Source organism: Microplitis demolitor, chromosome 8 (genome assembly GCF_026212275.2).
Source record: "Microplitis demolitor isolate Queensland-Clemson2020A chromosome 8, iyMicDemo2.1a, whole genome shotgun sequence".
NCBI lineage: Eukaryota > Metazoa > Arthropoda > Insecta > Hymenoptera > Braconidae > Microplitis > Microplitis demolitor.
In genome coordinates this window covers 964,447-986,993 of record NC_068552.1, presented here as the reverse complement: position 1 = coordinate 986,993, position 22,547 = coordinate 964,447, and the positions used below count along the sequence as shown (strand labels likewise).

Below are 22,547 nucleotides of genomic sequence, written 5' to 3'. Positions count from 1 at the left end.
GTCAAGTATGCATCGAACAGATTACTGAAGTTAGCCGACGTCTGCTAATTTTTGAATTTTTTTAAAACAGTTAAAAAAAATTTTTTTGAAAAATTGCGCGCAGTTTTATACGAGTGTGAATGCGCATTTAAATTTTGGATGCATAATTTTCACAAAAATATTAATACAGCTTTTCAATAAAAATTTAATAAGACACTTTACATTTTGTGTCAGTTAAATTTAATTTTTCTTATCCGGTATAAAAAAATACACAGACCTATTTATAATTTTGAAAAGACGAGGGAAATTTAAAATTCAAATATACCAGGGTTGATTTCATTATAAAAAAGTACTTTGTAATTTTAAATAAATAAAAATTTGAATCTTTTAACAAAAGTAGTTATTTTTTTCATTTATGTGTGACATCGGAGACTCGGCAGCGCCGCGCTCGGTTTAATTCGGCGGCGTGCTCTCATACGAATGACAAAGGGTTAAAAAGCATTAATAAAAATTCTTAAATATTTTTTACAGCTATTATAAATTAAAAAATAAAATCGAATTAACAAACTGTATTGTAGTAAAATATATTATGGTTATTGCTAAATAAAACAGCGAAACTGTAGTCCTATTGCTAACTTATCATTATAAAATACAATTGAAATGTTAATACAAAAAAAAGTAAATCTAAGGACGGAACATATGAAACTTCGAGGCCAATAATTAATTTTAATTATTTCATGACTCTTTATAAAAAAGCAATCCTTTATCTAGCTGATTTAAATTTTAAAAAGTAATAAATTGTCCATTTTTAATCTATGAACTAGTCTAAGATGACAAATTACGATTAATTTGAGATTTTAAATTTACTCATATTTGGACTGTCTGGTGGAGTTAAATGTTGGTTACTGTTTCTTGGCTTTGGACTTGATTTGAAAGACATTTTTTTCAATGGTCTAGGTGAAATGCCGTGAAGAGCTGGGCTGTCTTGTAGAACTTTGCTACCATCAGAAGCTAAAACAGAAGTATGTGTTTAAAGAGTCTAATAGTAAAGATGATGTTTAAATAACTCGAAAAAATTAGTAGTAATAATATGAAGTAAATATAATCTGATCATTGTCAGAGGGATTTTAAGGCCATTCTCCAAGGGTGCCCCCCACCTTTTTCCAAAAAATGTCGCGCCGCCTGGTGACCGGCAGCCGCATTAAAAAAGTACTAGAGCTGAAAAACTTTATAATTAAATTAAAATTATTTAGAATAAGCAGATGCAAAAAATATAAATTTTATAATGAATAAAAAAATTAAGATTATTTTTTAAAATCATTAGTTAGTTTATGAAAAATTTAAAACCTGAGATTGGAAAATAATATTTTCATTGACCTTGAACTGTCAATATCATATTTATTTTATATAAATAATTAAAAAATAATTTTAATATTTATCTAAAAAAGGCGAACGTACAAGTAATTTTAAAGACACGTAGAATATTAAAAAAATTACTTACAGTAATTATAAATACCCAGTTGAGCGTAGTTTCTTTTTGAAGCTTCCATAGAAAATACAGACTCAATACAGACTCAATACAGACTTGGGGCTCGATATTCGGAAGAATAATCATTTCCTTTCATATTTATGGGCCAGCGTTATTTCAGCAGCCTTTTTTGAAGCTTCCTTAGAAAATACAGACTCAATACAGACTTGGGGCTCGATATTAAGAAGAATAATCATTTTCTTTCATATTTATGGGCCAGCGTTATTTCAGCAGCCGTTTTTGAAGCTTCCATAGAAAATATAGACTCAATACAGACTTGGGGCACGTTATTAGAATTTTGAGGGCTTAAGTGTACCTATACACAATAAATAGACAAATCTAGCTGATTTGTACCTACGTTTAGCCGGATTTAGACTATCATTAGAATTTTGAGGGCTTAAGTGTACCTATTCACAAAGAATAGACAAATCTAGCTGATTTTCAGCTACTTTTGGCCGGATTTAGACCATTATTAGAATTTTAAGGGCTTTAGTGTACCTATTTACAAAGAATAGACATATCTAACTGATTTTTAGCTACCCTGACGGTTTTAAATCAGCCTGGATACACCCTAGGAGTGGAATCACGGTGGATCCAGGGTGGTTACAGGGTGGTTCTTGCCATTTTATCACCGTGTATACATGATGGTTACATGGTTTTTCCATGATGGTAACACTGTGTACCCACGCTGATTCCACGGTGTATTCACCGATATTCCACAGTGTATCCACGGTGATTACGTTGTGTACGTGGAATTACGGTGATAAAATGACAAAAAGTTCACCGTGTAACCGCCGTGGATCCACCGCGATTCCATCGTGTTTCCGGGGCGTTTCCAGGGTGAATCAAAACCGTGAGGGTACAGGTATATAATATTATCAATGTCTGAAAACTAAGTATGCCAAAATTTTTTTTAAGTTGCGTCATGATAAGTGAAAAATTTATGTGAAAGGTTTTGATCTTCAATAATTTCTTACGATCAGAACTTTCACAAATTAAAATGTTTATTTATCTATTTTATTTTTAAATTTTCACATAAGGGTTCGAACGAAATTTAATATTAATATCAATTATGATTTGTCAAATTAATATTCCATTATTAAACAATCACGGTACATATCTTCTTTTAATACTTTTTTAATGATGCGAAATTCAATTAATTGATACCAATAAATAAAAAAATCGCGTGACCTTGACAAGTCCGTTCTAAAGCACAACCTCTCCGTTTCGCGTTCGCGGCGTGCAAAATAAAATTTTATTATTACTTTTTCTGAAAGAAATGAATTTTTTAAAAATTTAATTTTTCCCACTACTATATTTGATCGCCCTGCACGCGCCCACAAAATAGTACAGACTTGATGTTTACATCTGTCAAAATAAAAAATTACTAAATAGCAAATATAATGCTGAATTATATTAAAGAAACTACGCTCAACTGGGTATTTATAATTACTGTAAGTAATTTTTTTAATATTCTACGTGTCTTTAAAATTACTTGTACGTTCGCCGTTTTTAGATAAATATTAAAATTATTTTTTAATTACTCATATAAAATAAATATGATATTGACAGTTCAAGGTCAATGAAAATATCATTTTCCAATCTCAGGTTTTAAATTTTTCATAAACTAATTAATGATTTTAAAAAATAATCTTAATTTTTTTATTCATTATAAAATTTATATTTTTTGCATCTGCTTATTCTAAATAATTCTAATTTAATTATAAAGTTTTTCAGCTGTAGTACTTTTTTAGTGCGGCTGCCGGTCACCAGGCGGCGCCACATTTTTTGGAAAAAGGTGGAGGGGCACCCTTGGAGAATGGCCTTAAATTGTCTTAAAAAATCTTTAAATTTCTGATACTTATGCATACATAACCCTAGTAGCATTGTCTTAAGCAAGTTACTTGACGAAGTGCTTCAGTAAGTTTCTCATGAAGATTTAAACAAGAAGATGGATTTCATTTCAAGTATACTTTCATAGATCAAGTCTTGCTTAAGATTTTGCTTGAAGACTTACGAAAATCTGTAGGAACTGCAGCAATTCTTGAATAATATATGTAATGTATAACAATGTTTAGCCAGAGCTGCTGCAGAATTGCTTAATAGGGGTTTTACATCTCCAAGCTCGAACGCAGTTCCTTTAGCGAACCCAGTGATCATTCAAATTTACAATGCTATAAGTTAACAATGGTATTACTTGATAAAATTACATCAAACACTAAGTGAATCGTTTATTTGAGAAACCCCATAAGTCATGTTTTTTCGAAATTGGGTTTTTTGCATTTTTGGGTTCTTTGGATGTCCCCATAGAAATTAATAAAAATATCCATCAAATCAGTGTTTAAAAAACAATCAACGGGGTGACAGAAATTTTATTTTATTGAGAAACCCCATAAGTCAATGACTTATGGAGTTTTTCAAATAAACATGCAGTTTTAGTTTTATAGAAATAATTTTTTCTTTTTTATTTAAAATTCGCGCTTTTTTTGGAAAAAAAATAATATGACTAATTAAAATACTTAAATTAATTATTAATTTTATAATTTCTGAGTTTCAGAGTTTAAGTGCATATTATATACTTCATTTTATCAGTCTAATAAATTATTTGAGTGGAAAAAATAAAAAAAAACAATGATTTTATAACTTTTTCTTCCGTTTGGTTGAGAAACCCCATAAGTCAATCAACTTTAAATAATTTTTTTAAGTAGTTTCAATTAAAAAATTGAATTTTTTTTGTTTGAATATTTTTTAGACGCTAACATTATTCTCTTCAATTATTTATTTATTATTTCAATGGCAAGTTTTGTCCAGAAAAATTTTTCTTGTGTTTCCTGAAAAATTTTGTTTTCTTGACTTATGGGCTTTCTCAAATAGATCGAAGTGGGCGCCACTAAATTTACTATACTAATGCTGACTAGATGACTCACGAAGTAACAAAGAGAGCAGCTATGTCCTGGTTTCTTAAGCAATTTTGCAGCAAGTGAGCTAATAGTTCGTAAGCATGACTACAGATTTACTTTACGTATCTTATGGAAGTATTTTGCCTCAGATTTATTTAAGACTGAATGCAGATTTGCTGAAGACAAGATACAGATTTATGTAAGACTTCCTTAAGAAAGCTACTAGGGTAGTATAAAAAACTACTGTTAAAATTTTTGTTAAAATATATTTACATATCGTCGTAAAAACTAAAACAGTCAAGTAACTATTACTAACTTTTTTACAAAGATAGAAATTAATGATCATAATTAGTCACCTCTATTCATGCGAACATCTATACCGCTAAATGCAGTATTGCCGCGAAGAACATTAGAGCATCCCTGGTGGGAGTCCAGAAGCGCAGCTGCGAGGTTTGAAGATGCTATAGATTGTACACTGGTAGTAATGGAGTCTGAAGAATCACAAATTATGGCAACTACTCACTGAAAAAACTAAATTCAATAAACTAACCTGTTACTGATGAAACGCCGCTGAAAGAATTTTTCGGGGGAACAGGAGAATAAATATTAGTAGCGAATTCCTCAAATGTTGTTGATTCTTTGTAGTTTCTCATTACAACATCAATTGAGCGAGCGCGTTCTTCATAGCTGTAATCAAAGTTTCAAGTAAGTGTGAATTCGACTCACGCTTACTAGAAAATTTAAGAAATAACTTACTAGTGTTGATACAACGACAACGTAGATCTTTTAGCTCGACTAGCTGCTAAGGCAGTAATTCTTACAAGCCCTGGAAGTACTTGGTCTTCTACTATACATTCATCAAACAGCGGTCCGAAAAACGGAATTTCCGATTTACGGGATATTTGGATTCTGTACAACTTATTTGGCAATGGGTAGATTGCAATTAAAACATCGCAAAATTCAGTAGGTATAATATCTCGGCGGTAGTCGCGCCAATGCTCTGACCAAACAATGTGGATTTCGTCATTGCCAAGATGACGTGTTTTCTGTAAAAGACTTTCTGGACTATCTAATGGCATCCGAGTTGCAACGTGAAACAAAATTTCCGAAAAAGACGTCGCGAAGTAGGGCGCAGTGGCACCGGATGCTTTGCCAGGTGTTAGACCACCGAGAAATCCGGTGTGCGTTTCTAACTCTACTTCCCACGCTAATCTAGCAACGAAATTTTCGTACTCTTTGCTACCGATAACGTTACCGAGAATAGAATTTTTGTCTTCTTGGCCAGGGCCTACATAAATCACAGCCATTTTATGGGTCTCTCGCGAACGCTGTCCGTCTAAGTTACGAAGCTCACGCAGAAGCTTTTCGTTTTTAGCGAGAAGATGAAGCTTTTGCCGTTGTTCCCACCCAGAGAGACCTAAGTGCGAGAAAAAGAGTCTACTGTGATGGAATGGAGCCGATGCTATAGGCGATGTTGGGTTGATGATAACATCAGGTGCACTGATGTGCTGACTACAGTTCGGAACGTATTCTCGAGCGGTATTACGTTGATTCAAAATTGTTGCCATGGTTTCATTTTCCATGCAATGAATCGGTGGTGGGTTCGCTGGAGAGTTCAGAGCTATTTCTGGATTAGTCAGTACTTCAGGACTCGTATGTCCAATGTAGCAAAGAAGATCATCTAGATTATCCATGTCACTTGCAGCGTTTGCAAAAGTTGGAAGGATGTTTGGTTCACGATGTCTTATAACATGGGGTGGAATAGATTGAAAAGGATACAAAACATCCACTGAATTATCTTGGTTTTCTTCACAATGCAAAGACAGCCATCCAATGTTTTTCATTGGCTCGCTAAAGTCTGTATCCTTGCTAACACAAAGTTCGTTATACAAAATAGAACTGTCCCAAGCTGCTTTACCAGCTAAGTCCCGTAATAAAACTCTGACTATTGATGGCGCCGTAACAAAATCTAGTGCTACGTCAGATGAGTTCAGTGCTGTCAGTTCCACAAATGACATGATGATAGAATTCGAGAGCATCAACAGTTGGATATTTGGCGCGTGAAAAACAGCCGAAGAAAGCTCATCACTGTCAATACCTGGAACATCATCTAATTCAACTATCGTGGATGATAAACGAGCTGCACCGATTCCCATTGGAAAGTGTCCTAAATGGTTGACTAAATGCATTACTACCATCCTAGCAGCTAATTGAATAGTTTGGATATTTGTTGGTCGGAAATATTTATTAACGTTACTTTCTTCTCCAAAGTTATCAACTATAATATTGGGATTAAAATCATCTTTCTCGTCATGCTTATGTCTGTTATGTTTATGTTGATCCTGTATTGTTTTATCAGACTTATTGTGAATGATATTATCTAAAACCTGGCAATAAGTGGAATATAAAAGGAATGTTTTTTTTTTTTTTTTGAATTTTTTCACTAGTTTAGAAGTATACGTACTGTAAAAAGTGTCAATAATAAGGATTTTCCTTGAAAAGTGGTGGTTAATATGACGATACCTAAATGCATTGCCCATTCACTCAAACAAAAAAGCATAGATGTAATTAAAGAACTTCGACGTTCACGTGCACTTAAAGTATCTAAAGTTTCTGAGAGGACCTAAATATAAAAATTTTATTTCCGGTTATATACATGTATGTTTGTTGATTATTTAACTCTTCGTCACTCGTTCAATGAGCGCGACATCACCTTTTTTTGATTCCCCATAATTTTGACAATAAATAAATTTTTAAGTATACGCTGTAGCGTTCACGCGAGTGACGAAGGATGGAAAAACGATGCGATTGACGGTTAATTATTAAAAGTATGAGTTTACCTGAATTATTTTACATGGTACTTTTGGATAAAGCTGTAAAAGAACGTCTGACTTGTTACAAAGCAGACCAAGAGAATCACAAGCTGTTTGAACCACTGATGGATGTGTTGCCTATATAAACATTTTTAAAATATAATCATTTTTATGTAAGCTATTAAAGTAAGAAATAAGATATCATTTATGAGAACAAACTGAAAATAAAAATCCAGAACAACCTAATCATCACTATTTAAATTGACGGTTTATTCGCGCATGCGCGAAGTATGGTACAAAGTTTGTATCACGTGGTTTTAGACTTGTTTCATAGGTGTGATATTTTCATATCCGCTATGGTATGATTCTAGTATCACCAATTTTTTCCGTATAAGGTAAGAGACTCGGTACCCGATCAGAGAACCAGTATTCGATCATTCATGTACTTGCATATCTATATTTAGTAAATTCTAATAAATATAGACATATAAATACATGAAGTGATCGGGCCCTAGTTCCCTTATCGGGTACTGGGTCTCTTACCCTATAAGTAGATACATTTTATAAGAAATTTAATAATATTCTAGAGAAAATAATAAACAAAAATTACTTTTAAACTTTGTAGAAGTACTGATATCGCTTCAGGAACTCGTGGATGCTGTGATTGAAGACACAACTCTCTGTAAGCAAACATTGCAATGCTTGAAAGAGCAATACAACGGGCGATACCAGTTGGTTCTCGTCTACAATTCCGAAGCAAAATTTCTAAAATAAGTTGATTTGCTTCAGGACAAGTTGATGTTTCAATATCTGATCCATTCTCTTTGAGAACTGGCAACTTTTCAAGCACAATCGGTAGAGATAATAATGATCCTAAAATAGATACTGCTTCTGTTCTTGGAGCATCGATATCCTGATTTTCTAATATCATGTTCGCTGCATGGATATAGTCCATAATCAGGAGACTAGATCCGGGTAAGTTAAGACTAAATAATCTCGGGCCAGTATATTTTATAATAACATGAATAACTTTGATGTCATTGCTCATAATTCCAAAGTGAAGGGCACGATAAAATAATGTTAAATGTGCTTTAGGTAAATTAATGTCTAAAGGTTGAGTAGTAAGAACACAAATCAAACGATAAGCAGCAAGCTTTCCAACTTCATAAGATGCTGGTAATTGAATAGCCTAGAAAAAAGATCTATAATTTATACCCATTAATTTTTTATCATATAAATAATAATGTAATTGATTGTTGATAAATATGTAACTCAAAATCATAATATAAATGCACGCTTTAGCACACGCATTGATAGTACCCTAGTAGCATTGTTTTAAGTAAGTTCCTAGACAATTTCCTTCAGCAAATTTCTTACGGAAGATTTAAAGAAGATAGATTTCATAAGTATACTTGTCAAAGATTTCATCGTCTTGCTTAAGATTCATCTTAAAGACTTACGAAAATCTGTAGAAACTGCAGCAAGTTTTAACGAATATTGAACATTAAGTGGGCGCCACTGAATTTATTATACTAATGCTGAATAGACTCACGAAGTAACGAAGAGGGCCACGTCTTGATATCATAAACAATTCTGAGCTAATGGATCTTACGGAAGTATCTTGTCTTACTTATTCAAGACTGATGATGCAGATTTACAGAAGACCCTTAAAAATGCTACTAGGGTAGTGTTGATGTTATAAATTTTTTTACCTTAAAACACCATGGTGAAATGACCGTTAAAGGAGGTATAAGTTCTGGAGCAGGTAAAGTAGCCTGATAATCACTTGACACGCCTTGATTCAAACGAATTTTTATCAAAGTATAAGTAAGCTGTATAAAGTAGTCCATAACTTGGCCATGCAAAACTGGATCTTGGATATTATTAACATCTCCAAGAGCTGATAACATGCGTCTCCACAATACGACCGCAACATCTGGTAACCATCCACGTACTCCGCCACCAGCCATAACTGATCTCTTTTCCGATACGTCGTTTGTGTCTAAAAAAGTTATAAAGGTCGTATATAATTTAGAAATTGTATAAAAATATAGAGTGTAATTATGGATTTTGTGTAATCGTTGCATACCAATACTGTTTCCATCAATATTTTCAATTTGAATAGGACTGTCCTTGTTGCTATCGACGCCACTACTTGGTGTTGGTGAAGGACACCGAGTTATTGGTTCACAATCAGTTACTACGACACTGTCTAACGACTTTGTTCTTCTTCCTATCAATGTCTTTCTCGTATTTCCGATTATTTTCTCATGATCATTCATAGTAGTATTTGATGACATTAATTTAATCATATCCTTTTCGACTGATAATGGCAACACTACATGCGGTCGTGTATGTCCTAAAATAATTAGGATTGAAAACTGTATCTCCAAATTCAAATTCCTATTTATTAATTTACCTGATATTTCAAATTGAACTACATCTATATGACTTTTTGATGACTTGGCTCGATTTTTTAAACTGCATATATTGTTGTCACTCGAACTTCGCGGAAGCGGTCTACATTTTCTAAATTCTCTGGATAAATTGTCTAAAATATTAAACATCGATCAGTTTCAAATATTTGTTATGAAGTTAAGCATTATTACAATCAATACCAGGAATGTTTTCTTTGTAAGATGGGTCTGTTTCGCGGTCAATGCTACATCTTCGAGGTGATTGAACACTACTTGCTGATGCACGACATCCTACACCGCGACGTTTCTTTGATTTTTGTTCACTGATTCTTTCTAAAGGCAAGTCATTAAGATCCAGATTATAAACATGCCGCGCTAGTACTCTTGTTAATGTGTCCAGTGTTTTCTAAAACGAGTAAACTTCTTTCAAATCGACGAAAATATTTTTCGGTCATTTAAAGTACAAATGAAAACTTACAGCCCATTCACGAATTAATTCTTTCCATTTAGTGAGTGAGGTCAAGACCTCGAGAAATTGATCCCAAAGTTGACTGTGTATGACAACGTTCAAATTTGCCTTTATCCATGTAACAATAAGTGTTTGAAATATTGCAGGTGCAAGTTTCCCGCCAATACTATCATGAGATTTACGACGTGACTTTTCTCCTAATACTAATGATGTTATTTGTAATAAAACTCTGAAAAATTTATTTATATCATTGTCTACATTGAAAAAAAAGATGCTGGGAAATCCAAAAGTGCAAACTTCAAATTTATCTATAATATTATTTTACTTACCGAAGTAACTGATCCCAAGTTGCTGGTTCCAATCGTGCATGCATAACGACATATCGATAGACATTCAGAACTCTTTTGCAACTATCAATTTGTTCTTCGAGCAGGGCTGCTGAAGCATTTCCACTAACGTTCTCTAAGAAAAATACATTAGAAGCTTGGGTTATAAATAGTTGAAGTACGTTTTGTAAGCCAGCCCTCACGAATAAATTTTCACGATGAATCGCTCCCAAATATGAGTCATTTCTCAAACGAGTAAGACGATAACTATCAGAGGGACTTTTGTCATTCTCGTTCTCTACTAAACTATTGGCCTTAGAATCTTCATTCTCTCGGTCTTTGAGATTATCTAATGGTTCAAGCATGAAAGGCGGGATTTCCTAAAACCATGGCATATAAAATCAGTGAAGTTTACGTACAATTGATAAAAATTTATTTATTGACTTACATTCATTTGAATCCAGTCCTTGTAAACAGCAATCGCTTTTCTAATAGCGCCAGCGTGAGTAAAGTCTAATAGAAATGCTTGTCGATAAATTTCATGTACGAAATTAACATTTTCGCGACTTCCGTACAGTACGTCTCGCACTAACATCACAGCAATTTGACTATCATGTGTATGATTATCTTGCTGAGACAATGGTATTTCGGACGACCAAGAATTTGAATCAGTACTCTGACTAACGGAGACACGTCTTCCGTCAATTTCAGTGTTGTCTTCAGTTGAAGTAACAGAATTAGATTGATTTGAAAAGGGTCTGTCTTTTTTTGAAATGTGGGTGAAATTAGCCAGCCATTTGATCAGGGCGACTTTGCATAAAGTATAATTGTTTTCATTCTGACTTGATGGCTGTCGCATTGTCGGAAGTTCTAAGCTTGGCTTGTACAGTGAAAAATTGTCATTGAACCCAGGACAGACTTGTCGTAAGTATGTGGCTTTGAAACGTTCTAAGAGAAACTGAAAACATTTGTGCTGTCGTGTATGTTTATCTCGCCATTCAAGTTTCACAACTTGGGTCACCATAAATTCCAGTAGAGCTTCGAAAAATCTAACAGTCTCATTGTCCAGGGGTTTTTCTCCACTCTGGACAGGCAGAATGGGAGTACCGTTGGGTTGTGTGACCGGTCCTTGTTGTGTATTGCAATGAAAAACAGCAGACGGATGTTGAATTTCGAAAAACTCGCGTTTTTCATGTTCCTCTGTAATACCGGAGTGTATTTTATTTTTTCGGTGCTCTGGATGTCGGAATAGCAGATGAGATGAAAAATTAGGAACTAGACATGCAAACATTTGGTGAATGTGATCCGGAGCATTATCTCCCAAAGCTTGATACCATAATATGAAAAACCTATACATTTGAAATAAATAAAGTCATACATACTTGAATAAATAAATATTTTTATAACATTGTGTTTAACCTTAACGCCTGTCGCCTGAGCTTCCAACTATTGCCAGGGTGCAATAGTTTATGTAAAATTCTAGCTAAGCTGTGGCATTGCCATCTTCGGTTTAATAATTCTGGTAGTAAAATCAGTATTTTTTCTAACAATAGGAGAACTTGCTCTAATTCTTCTCTGTGAGCTTTGTGTACTGAAAGTATCAATTTAAAATTCAATTGTTTATGAATCAAGTAGAGTTAGTTGTTACAGATTCGATAATTTGAATAACCCTAGTAGCATTCTTAAGGAAGTTGCATAAATCTTCAGTCTTCAGCAAGACACTTCCAGAAGATACGTTAAGTAAATCTGTAGTACAACTTGCTGAAGAACTATTTGATTTGCTGCAGATTTGCTCAAGATACCAGGACATGGCTGCCTTCTTCGTTATTTCGCGAGTCGTCTATTCAGCATTAGTATAGTAAATTCAGTGGCGCCCACTTAATGTTCGATATAGTTTTATCGAGTGATATTATTAAATCAGAGAAGTTTAAATTTAAATGAAGGCCATTGGGTTTGTTTAAGGTACTGCGTTTGAGCTTCGAGTCACTTGGAGACAAAGAAACCCAGTATCTTAAGCAATTCTGCAGCAACTCTAACGTTGCTGAAGAATTGCTGCAGACTGTTTCTACAGATTTCCGTAAGTCTTTAAGAAGAATCTTAAGCAAGATTTGATGAAATCTTTGGCAAATAGGAAATCCATCTTCAAGTCTTGTTTGAATCTTCCGTAAGAAACTAGCAGCTAACAAAATTTTGAATTTAAGATTTATAATTATTTATTAATTAATTATCAATAGTGATTTTCTTAGCTTCAACGAAAAGCAAAAGACGAATTTCCTCGGAAGATTCCCATCATTCCAGTCCCACATATATTTAGAACGTAATTATAAATCTAAAATTCGAAATTTCGACAGGTGAGCCCAGCCTTAAAACAATGCTACTAAGGAATATATTTAATAATTCAATCATTCTTATTTTTGCTTACCAAGATGAAAAGATAGTTCTGTGTAAAGTAAGCAGCAAGAAATAAGTTAATAATTATAGTTAACATACTGTAGAATATCATTAAAAACTATAAGTAATAATGAAAAAAATCTTACCTCTTTGTCGTAAATTGGCTTCTGCTGTCACAAAACAATCATGTAGAATGAAATAAACATGACTGAAATTTCCTTCGAAAAATCCTTTTGCTTCATCAGTATCAAAATTTTCTGAAATATCAACATACAATTAGAACTTATTTTTTTTTCTTTTGAATTCTCAATTCTCTTCTACTTGCTATTGTCTTTTTTTTTAATATTTAAACAAAATCATTAGTAAAAAATTGATGAATAAAAATTCGATACAATTACAAAGATTAGTGACATTTCTTTTATCTAAAATTGATAGTCATGTTCGTAGAATTTAATTGGTCTAATACTTCACCGTGGAGTGAAATAACAAAAATCTTTTAAAAAATTCCAGGAAAGCTGAGACTGGTTTTGCAATTAATTTTAAATCTTAATTATAATTTAAAAAATGTAATAATTGTTCTGTAATTGAGTCTCACCTAATACAATTTTCAAGTGTTTGAATCTTGTAGCACTATCCTTTTTCACATCCTGAATTTTCAACGTCGACTTTTTGACGTCTACGTGCAATTTTTTGCTGAACATATTTAAATTCGTGCCGCCAGCGGCTGCTACGAAATATATTTTTATTTAATCCTTGGAAAATATTCATCCCATGAGTTAGTGTCCTTTGCCACAAACGTCTTGTCAATAATTTTTAATACAAATTATTTTTTTTAAAAAAAAGGTTACACTTAACTAAACAGTATATATTCGAGCAGGTGTACATAATAACAGCCATTTTGCGAAAACATTTTTATAATCAGATCAGTAAAAAAGCAAATTACGACTTTTTTTCGACTGTTGCTGAATTTGTAAACAGAACAGTTTTAAGTTTCAGCAAAACGATGAAAAATGAAAATCAACACAAAACTGCCATCGATGTCAAATATAGTATGGACTGAGACGTAGAGATGGGTTAAAAGAATCGATTAATCGCATATCGATGTTTTTTGTTCCGCTGCAACTCAGTCATGAACGACTTTACTAAAAATAAAACTCTATCCAGTTGAAGTCTGCCGCAGAATGTTAACCTAAAAAATTATATTCAAATTTAAAATTACAAACAAACGATTTGAAAAATTGAAAATATAAAAATAAAAAAAAAAGACATTCTGATTTTTAAATTTTATGATGCGCATTTTTTAAATGTTATTCGCTAATTTTAAAGTTTTTAAAATTGACAATGGGGTTCCGTTTTGCCAAAGTCCTCCGCTTGAGAGCAGCATAATAGCGAATTTAGTCGAGCGCACATTTTTAAATGTCAAATTTAAAAAGACAAAAAATTTGTTCTAGAGTTAGGAAAAAAAAACTCCAAGAAATTTTCAAATTTACAATCAATTATATGATGTTTTCGACAAATAATATAAATGGCAGATCATAATAAATGTACAGTATATTTGTCAGTTAAATATGTGTTTTGGAGTTGCTACTAGTGTCGCATAATCATCATATATATTCGATATCAGAGAAATGAAAAAATTATACAGAATATAGGTAAGGATGTGCTCCTTTTTGTAAAGGAAAAGCAACTTTCACTTTTCCCAATGATGGAAAACGTCGGGCCTTTTGGGAAAAGACTATAAATGTAAATTTTCGGTCTTCGAAATCGAGGTTATGTTCTAACCATTTCGCAAAGGATGTTAATTGTTGAAAAAAATGAAAGTTATTACACAGGTAAATAAATATTTGTATTATCTTCTCGTAACTGTGCAACACTCCATGTGAAATATTTATTATTATTTGTATTCATATTTTTAGATAAGTTAAGAAATTATTTTCAATGTTAAATTTTTGCGCACCATCGAATGAGCTATAATGCTGCCCCCTGGACCTAGTTTGACAATAACGGAACCCCATTTGAAACTATTATTTGAAATCTTTACCATCAACTCAACTTACCTCGTTTAAAAATATTGATTGAAAATAATTAAAAATGATGGAAATTCAATTCTTTTCAATAATTCCAATGCTTTTCAATTCTTTTGTTTGTATATAGAATACAGTAATTGTAACCAGGGTAATGATGCCGTTATTTCGTCGCGCCAATAATCGCCATGTTGAAAATACCAACTACTGGTAATCATATCACAATTTACAAAGACTATAAATATAATCATAAATAAATAAAAATAATATCATTATAATCGACATGATATTGATATAAAAATATATTTTATCATCCACAATTATAGATATTAAAATTGAGATAAAATGAATTTTTTAATCGGCATTTTAAAAATTTTAATTTGAATGATTATTCGTATCTAAAATTAAATGATTCCGAAGTGAGCAGATGTAATTTTCGAAGTTATTCAATAAATCACTTCCAAAAAAAAAAAAAAAATTTTTTTAAACATCTCATGTCAAAATTTAAAAAATTCCAAGTGCGATTTGAAAATTTTCATTGAAATTCATTTTTAAAAAATCCGAATACTAGACGCCGACTGACTTTATCATACAAAAAAATGCATGTATAATATAATCTATAACATATAATAAAAAACATTTAAAATATTTAAATATTACGAACCAATGCTCCGTCGATAACCTCAACATTTTTAAAAATATTTTCCTGAAAAATAATTCATCTTTGATTTAAAATCGCATGCATATTTTTAAATTCCATTAATTTCTCAATGTGTCTCTCCCCTCTCCCCCGCGCATATAAATTCATTTTCTCACTAATATATTTATTTATATTATTTCTAGTAGTTGCACATACCGCATAGTTGTATTCGCGCATCAATTTACGCGCAGCTACGCCGTGACTGCAGTTCGTGGATATAAAAACATGAGTGTGATGATATTGTTCATTAGTTTGCTTTAGTGCATCCAATAAGTGCATAAGGTTGGTCTTCATCTCGTTGAATAAAAGCTATTGTATTACTTGTGATATATAAATAAGTCTATTTATGTCAATTAGCCGTGTCCATAAAAAATCTGACTGAATAATCGGTCAGTAGACTCGAATCTTCACAATCGTTTAATCAAAGGCAAAATGGAATAATAGAAGAGTCTTAGCATCAATCACTGTACCGATGTTTTAACTTTGCGTACCGTACTCAGTCCTCAGTGTAGGCTAGTCGGTCGCCTGTAAGTGTAGTCGCCGAATAATTGACACTTAAAAAAAAATCACCGCTACTTAAATTATCTAATAGCTGGTAATTGATAGACAATTAATATTTTAATAAATTATAAAATATAACGTTTGTAAATAATTGATTAAATATAATTGCAAGCAGGCCAGTGTCAAGGACGACAACTTTTGTATACAAGGGACGTAAATTTGTAATTTAAATTATTTAAACATTTAATGATCTGTGATATCTATAAACGGAGAAAGTGTTTGTTCTGCGAGTAAAAAATATAAGAGTACTGTTTTATATTTTTTAAATTCATCTAGTTGACAAGACTTCAATTGAGATTAAATAGAACAGAGTTAGTTGATATATTTGCACGCATATGTAATATATGTGAAGATTATTTATTATTTTTAAAAATAATAATGATCGAATGCGACAATAATTCAACGAGCATGGATGTTGTTTATGAAATGGCCACTAATGATATTTGGAGGTCTTGGAATAATGTCGCTGATTATTTTGAATACCAACCCTGGGTATTTTCTTTACTGGGAAGTGCTATGGTTGGTCTTTCTGGTGTCTTCCCGCTGTTCATTATTCCCATTGATGAGGGAACTAATCTTAAACATGGACGTAAGTATTTTTATTTTGTTTATTATTAAGTATTTTTACGGAATAAATTATGTCGATTTAAATTTATGCGTTCAATTATTTAAAATTTTTGGTGTCTTCATATTTTAGGTGTTTACATTAATGAATTAATTTAAATTAATTTGGTTTATTTAAGATAATAAAAGTATACGAGTACTTTGTACGAGGTCAGTACTCGCATTCACATATAAATATGTATATATATATATATATATATATATAAATCACACAGTGAAAGATATTGTGATAAAGTCAACATACTGCGTGTTAAAAACGGTCCACACAATCTTTGTATTATTTTTTAACACAGACTATATTAAAATTCAATACTAAATTTGTGTTTAATTTAAAAATTTTTAAGTTAAATTGACATTTATAAAATATCGATTTTATTTTCATTTTTCTAACAATTTTTCCGCGGTTATCGATTAACTTTTTAACATAAATTTTGTGTTAATTTTAAATTAACACTCAATAAATATTGATAGTTACAATTTTTGTACTGAATAACACTTTTAAAGGGTTAAATAGGAAATGGATTTAAAATTTTTAAGTAACAGTGAAATGTGTTGATTTAAAAAATTCCAATATTTTGTGGAATCATTCCCAATGGAAAAAAGATACAGGCCACTCTTTATAGGAAGACATGGACACCATCATCCTCATTTATTCTCATATGGGTCTAGATTCAAAAAATAATTTTTTCCCGGACTTTTTTATATTCCTCCTACTAGAGGACATTGTAATGAACAAAAAACGTTAGTATTACGTTGAGTTATTCCCAACATGGAAAAAGTTACGGGCTACTCTTCGTAAATAGTTATCCTCATTCATCCTCATATGGGTCAACTCCAAAAATAAATTATTCTCAGGACTTTTTATGGCTTTTCCTACTAGAGGACATCATAATGAACAAAAAACGTTGATATTGTAATGGGGTATTCCTAACAGGACCAAAGTTATGGGCTACTCTTCATGGATAGTCATCTTCATTTATCCTCATTCATCTTAATTTATCCTAATATGGGTCTCAACTCCAAAAATAAATTATTCCCAGGATTTTTTATGGCTTTTCCTACTAGAGGACATCATAATGAACAAAAAACGTTGATATTGTAATGGGGTATTCCCAACAGGAGCAAAGTTAAGGGCTACTCTTCATGGATAGTCATCTTCATTTATCCTCATTCATCTTAATTTATCATAATATGGGTCTCAACTCCAAAAATAAATTATTCCCAGGACTTTTTATGGCTTTTTCTACTAGAGGACATCATAATGAACAAAAAACGTTAATATTGTGATGGGTTATTCCCAACAAAAGTAAAGTTACGGGCTATTCTTCGTAAGAAGACATGGAAAGTGTCATCCTCATTTATCTTCATATGGGTCTAAATTCAAAAAATAATTTTTTTTCCGGACTTTTGGGCATTCCTCCTCCTAGAGGACACTGTCATGAATAAAAAACATTGACATTGCATTGAGTTATTTCCAACAAGGAAAAAGTTACAGGCCACTCTTTATAGGAAGACATGGATGTCATCCTTATTTATTTTTATAATTAAAAAATATGCCGTATAAAATATTAATTGAGAAAAATAACTTTAAAAAATGTAAATATTTGATTGTGATAACTCATATTGCGATAAATGTCTGTACTATCAATTTATATTTCTACGTCTAGATAAAAAATTGTTTTCTAGTTGCGATATAATTTTTAAATTTATAAATATTAAGTCAGTCATATGATTATATTAATTATTCATTAATAGTACGATATAAAGTACAGAGAATAAAAATACAGTCCGCGATATACCTCTATGCATTTAATCTACGATGCTTTGTCTCGGTTTTATATCGTAATAATAATAAAAATAATATAAAGGAAAAAAATTAGCTGGCACAATGACAGTTCATGTGCTGATGAGTACTATCTTTTCCGCTCTGCTACGTAAAAGAGAGATGAGTTTTATATTACTGTATTATTTTTATGTGATAAATCCAATGTTCACTTTGATAAATTTAACAATTGTTTGTCATTTTTTATTGTATTTAATTTATTTATTGTTATTTTATTAAAATAAATTAAAACATGTTTTTAAAAAAGATAAGAATTAAAAATATATCATTTCTTATTTTTAATTACAATCAAATTATTTATAATGCTATGCAACTAAAGTTTATTTTTATTAAACTTAATAGGAATCGTTTTACTAGTAGACAATCGATTTTAAAATCAATAGTATAATGCATTGCTCTATTGTATGCTTTATTACAATAAAAGACTATTTTATTTAAAAAATAAAAAAAAAGTTTATAGACTCTTAACTTCTTTATACGGACTAGATAATTAAAAAGTGTCATATTTAATTAACACCGCAACAGATTAGTAAATAAATTGCTTGTAATTAAACACGGCAAAAATATATGACGCAATATTTTATAAATTACGCCAAATTTATTAATATAGTTTTTTAGCTCATTGATTATTAATAGTATACTGAAAATTAAACATAGTAATTAATTTTATATTTATTGGATTACAGCTGGTGCTAAAACATTGAAGATGCTTCTGAGTTTTGCTGTTGGTGGCCTATTGGGAGATGTCTTTCTCCATCTGCTTCCAGAAGCTTGGGAAAATAAGTCATTAAATGCTAGTAAGATTAATTACTTACATTTTAAATTTTAGTCTCTATTATAAGCACAAAGAAAAAAACGATTCCTTGGCTCAAAAAAATTTTTTTAGGCGAGAAAACTAGAAAACGGGCGTTTAATTTGTTCAGATTTTCTGCGCAGTGTTGCCAGTTACTACCAGCTACTCAATACCAGCTTATTTAATTCATCTCTTTCTTTGATATTTTTATTTAATAAAAAATTTTTATTTTAGTAAAAAAATTCTAAAAAAAATTACAGTTGTCTAGTCGTAAGTTTGTGGTTTGAATTTTGAAAAATCATAGTTATGATACTTGGCAACACCGCAATATTAAATCCATGGCGGCGAAACGCCATGGCGCGACGAATGAAGCTCTGATTATTTAAAATTATTCAAAACAATTTGAATTGACTAGTATACACTTAGCATGGATTAAATCATTTTTATTAATAAGCGAGGGTTAAAAAAAAATTAACACTCATTAATTATTATTTACATGATAATGTGAAATAAATTTGAAATTAAACTTCTGTATTATAGTTAAAAATCCAATATTTAGATTTTCTATAAAATTCCCATAAAATTAAATTTTTAAACTGATTGAAATAAGACATATTTTTCCATTTCCGGTATGGCTGGATGGCACTTTTTTATATGAACAATAAAAAAAATGAAAAGTACTAGAACTTTGCACCCGACATTTTCCGAATGACTAATGCTTATATATGATTGTTTGCTACGATCACTAGAAAATTTACAAAAGCAGCAGTGAATTGTCATTTAGTTGAGATTTCATGTTATCACATATATTTATAATCATAAATTTTTAAATGACATCAACATTCTGTTCTATTATGTAGACTATATTTTCGTAATTGTATAGACATCACTTTACACAATGCATATTAAGTCTATTCTATAGGGACCCGATACATGAAATTCTTCGAATTTCTTTTTCTTCTAATCAATTATTTTTTTATTAGTTTATAAAAAGCAAATAATATATCAAATGCTTAATTATCTATAAGTAGATAAATTTAACTTTAAATAGTTTCAAGGAAAACTCACGTAACATTTTTTATTTATTTATCTGCGGGTTATCTTGTATCAATAGATCAGATTTATAATATTTATGTTATATATAAAAGTATATTATTGCAAACTTATTGCCTTACTATTCACAGAAACAGTTCATGGGCATCCGTCGATGGTTTGTGGGCTGTGGGTTTTAATTGGTTTCTTAGTCTTCATTATCGCCGAAAAATTATTTATGGAAACTGATGACAAAGAAACAGACGATGATCAAGATATTGATTGTGTAAAAATTAAAAGTCAAGAATGTGACAGCGAAACTGAAAATAATAATTTTATGCCTGTTAATGGTCAGATAAAAGAGAAGCAAAAGTTATCAAAAAATTTAGGATTTACTCTTCCGGGAAAGAAAGACTATGACGTTAATTTCGTTTCCGTCAATTCAAATAAAAATGACAAGTCAAATGATTACAATGAATTGTGCAGAGAAATGCAGAGAAAAGAATTAAATGATTCAGCAAAGCCGACTAAAGTTTTTAATAGGACTTCTATTAAAAACGGCGGGATGAAAACAGACGTATCAAATAATTTGACATCAAACGGAAGTATTCCGGATAAATTATCAAATTTAAATGAACCGGTAAAAGAAAAACCGAAACATATCAGCGGTTATTTAAATCTTTTAGCCAATTGTATTGATAACTTTACTCATGGCCTTGCAGTAGGTGGATCTTTTTTGGTATCTTTTAGACTCGGTTCACTTACGACATTTGCTATATTAATTCATGAAATACCACATGAAGTTGGTGATTTTGCTATTCTACTGAAGAGTGGGTTCAATAGATGGGATGCGGCACGAGCACAACTTATGACTGCTACTGGAGGAATTTTCGGAGCACTTATTGCAGTGTTATGTTCTGGTAGTGGAGTTGGTAAGATAATTTTATTAAATTATATTATCGTAAAAATCTTTGGTGAAAAGTAACGGCGGGTAATAAGGCCTACGGGTTAAACAAACTGGAATAGTTTAACCATACTTGATAAAATTGGTATTAGAGATGAATCATCACTTAAATTTAGCAACAATACTTTTTTAAAGTCAGAAGACTAGATTGTTTTTTATAATTTCTTCTGCGCAACAGCATATAACGGATGATGAAATATAGAAGACAGGGAACTTGGTATCGGGACTATAAATTTGTCGTAAGATCTCTATAAGACCCTTCTTCTAGAGTAGCCTTTAGCGGAGGCGGTTATTTAAAATATTTCTGTCAGGTCTTATTACCCGTGGGTACCTTATAACTTATTAAAATTTTATAAGTTTGTATTTTTTTACAGAGTCACGAACCAGTTGGATTTTGCCATTTACCGCAGGTGGATTTTTACATATTGGATTAGTAACTATTTTACCAGAATTGCTCAAAGAATCTAATCCAAAAGAGTCTATGAAACAATTAGGAGCTTTACTTAGTGGTATTACTATAATGGCAATATTGACGATAATTTGTGATTGAAAGATAAGGGAAAAAGATTAAGAAAAGTAATCGATATTCGGTTACAAAAGTTTGTATTATCCCAAATATGTTTAAAGTTAAAACGACGGTGGGTTAGGAACGAGTAGCTGAGATATACTCTATTTTTTTATCGAAGTCTTGTACTTGTTGATTCATTTTCTCCAACACTCAATTCTTTCACAAAACTTACGCAGGCAAAGCCATGTTTCTAAATGCAGTCGACTACCCGTCATAAGCCTGGTCTAGGAGACATAGGAAAAATTTTTCTTGGAATTTTAGTCTCTCCACTAAATTTTTCTATTATTAGTTTATAATTTTGACAATTTTACCGGAGGCTTATAACGAGGTATCGGGTACGAAACTCCTCAGAGTCTAAGTAGAAAAATCTTTTTGGACTCAGTATTTAATGATAGGAGGAAAATGGCTTATAACGGGTAGTCGACTACAATTTTTTTTCATTATTTTTTTTTTTGCTTTTTATATTTCTTTATTGTAAATAATGTAAAGAAATGAAATTATCAAAATGTAGTTTGAAACTTTCAATTTTTGAAATATTTTTTTTTTTTTATCTTTTTCTATAGCAACGGATTAAATCTCCGAAAAAAAACTTTTAAAAAGAATTAAAAGTGATAT

At 31.4% G+C, this 22,547-nt stretch overlaps 2 protein-coding genes and 1 long non-coding RNA gene across 9 annotated transcripts; 2 read left to right on the top strand and 1 right to left on the bottom strand.

The window, feature by feature from the left end:
* Positions 1-297: 297 nt before the first annotated feature.
* LOC103575936 (ral GTPase-activating protein subunit alpha-1) lies at positions 298-15,529 on the bottom strand. 5 transcript variants are annotated; one of them, XM_053741442.1, is made up of 20 exons: positions 15,512-15,529; positions 14,881-15,082; positions 13,419-14,012; positions 12,970-13,080; positions 12,855-12,872; positions 11,852-12,023; positions 10,881-11,781; positions 10,436-10,812; positions 10,116-10,335; positions 9,839-10,043; positions 9,640-9,771; positions 9,310-9,579; positions 8,933-9,222; positions 7,831-8,409; positions 7,248-7,358; positions 6,872-7,030; positions 5,164-6,794; positions 4,958-5,094; positions 4,764-4,868; positions 298-990 (listed from the first exon to the last, which is right to left on the bottom strand). In XM_053741442.1, the coding sequence occupies exons 3-20, from the start codon at positions 13,522-13,524 to the stop codon at positions 824-826; spliced, it is 5,691 nt and encodes a 1,896-aa protein (XP_053597417.1). In that variant the 5' UTR covers positions 13,525-14,012; positions 14,881-15,082; positions 15,512-15,529; the 3' UTR covers positions 298-823. The 5 variants fall into 5 exon arrangements, with proteins under 5 accessions (XP_053597417.1, XP_053597414.1, XP_053597415.1 ...); XM_053741439.1 differs by having other exon boundaries at positions 299-990; positions 4,764-4,898; XM_053741440.1 differs by lacking the exon at positions 15,512-15,529 and having other exon boundaries at positions 299-990; positions 4,764-4,898; positions 14,881-15,117.
* LOC128668433 (uncharacterized) lies at positions 3,269-8,098 on the top strand. Its single transcript, XR_008404160.1, has 3 exons — positions 3,269-4,708; positions 7,846-7,902; positions 8,010-8,098. It is a non-coding gene; the product is annotated as an uncharacterized LOC128668433 (long non-coding RNA).
* Positions 14,428-22,438, top strand: LOC103575917 (zinc transporter ZIP13). 3 transcript variants are annotated; one of them, XM_053741443.1, is made up of 6 exons: positions 14,428-14,655; positions 15,691-16,142; positions 16,224-16,697; positions 19,262-19,372; positions 20,553-21,332; positions 21,739-22,438. In XM_053741443.1, exons 3-6 carry the CDS (start codon positions 16,487-16,489, stop codon positions 21,912-21,914), a joined length of 1,278 nt encoding a protein of 425 aa, XP_053597418.1. In that variant the 5' UTR covers positions 14,428-14,655; positions 15,691-16,142; positions 16,224-16,486; the 3' UTR covers positions 21,915-22,438. The 3 variants fall into 3 exon arrangements, with proteins under 3 accessions (XP_053597418.1, XP_053597420.1, XP_008554144.1); XM_053741445.1 differs by having other exon boundaries at positions 16,221-16,697; XM_008555922.3 differs by having other exon boundaries at positions 15,691-16,697.
* The last annotated feature ends 109 nt before the right edge of the window (positions 22,439-22,547 follow it).

Excerpts from the sequence above, each read along its gene's own strand:
- LOC103575936 (XM_053741439.1), bottom strand. The coding sequence starts at position 13,524 with ATGTTCAGCAAAAAATTGCACGTAGACGTCAAAAAGTCGACGTTGAAA. Across the intron at positions 6,795-6,871 it reads TATTATTGACACTTTTTACA|GTTTTAGATAATATCATTCA; the intron begins GTACGTATACTT and ends ACTTATTGCCAG. Across the intron at positions 991-4,763 it reads AGATGTTCGCATGAATAGAG|CTTCTGATGGTAGCAAAGTT; the intron begins GTGACTAATTAT and ends CTTCTGTTTTAG.
- LOC103575917 (XM_053741443.1), top strand. The coding sequence starts at position 16,487 with ATGATCGAATGCGACAATAATTCAACGAGCATGGATGTTGTTTATGAA. Across the intron at positions 16,698-19,261 it reads AACTAATCTTAAACATGGAC|CTGGTGCTAAAACATTGAAG; the intron begins GTAAGTATTTTT and ends ATTGGATTACAG. Across the intron at positions 19,373-20,552 it reads AAATAAGTCATTAAATGCTA|AAACAGTTCATGGGCATCCG; the intron begins GTAAGATTAATT and ends TACTATTCACAG.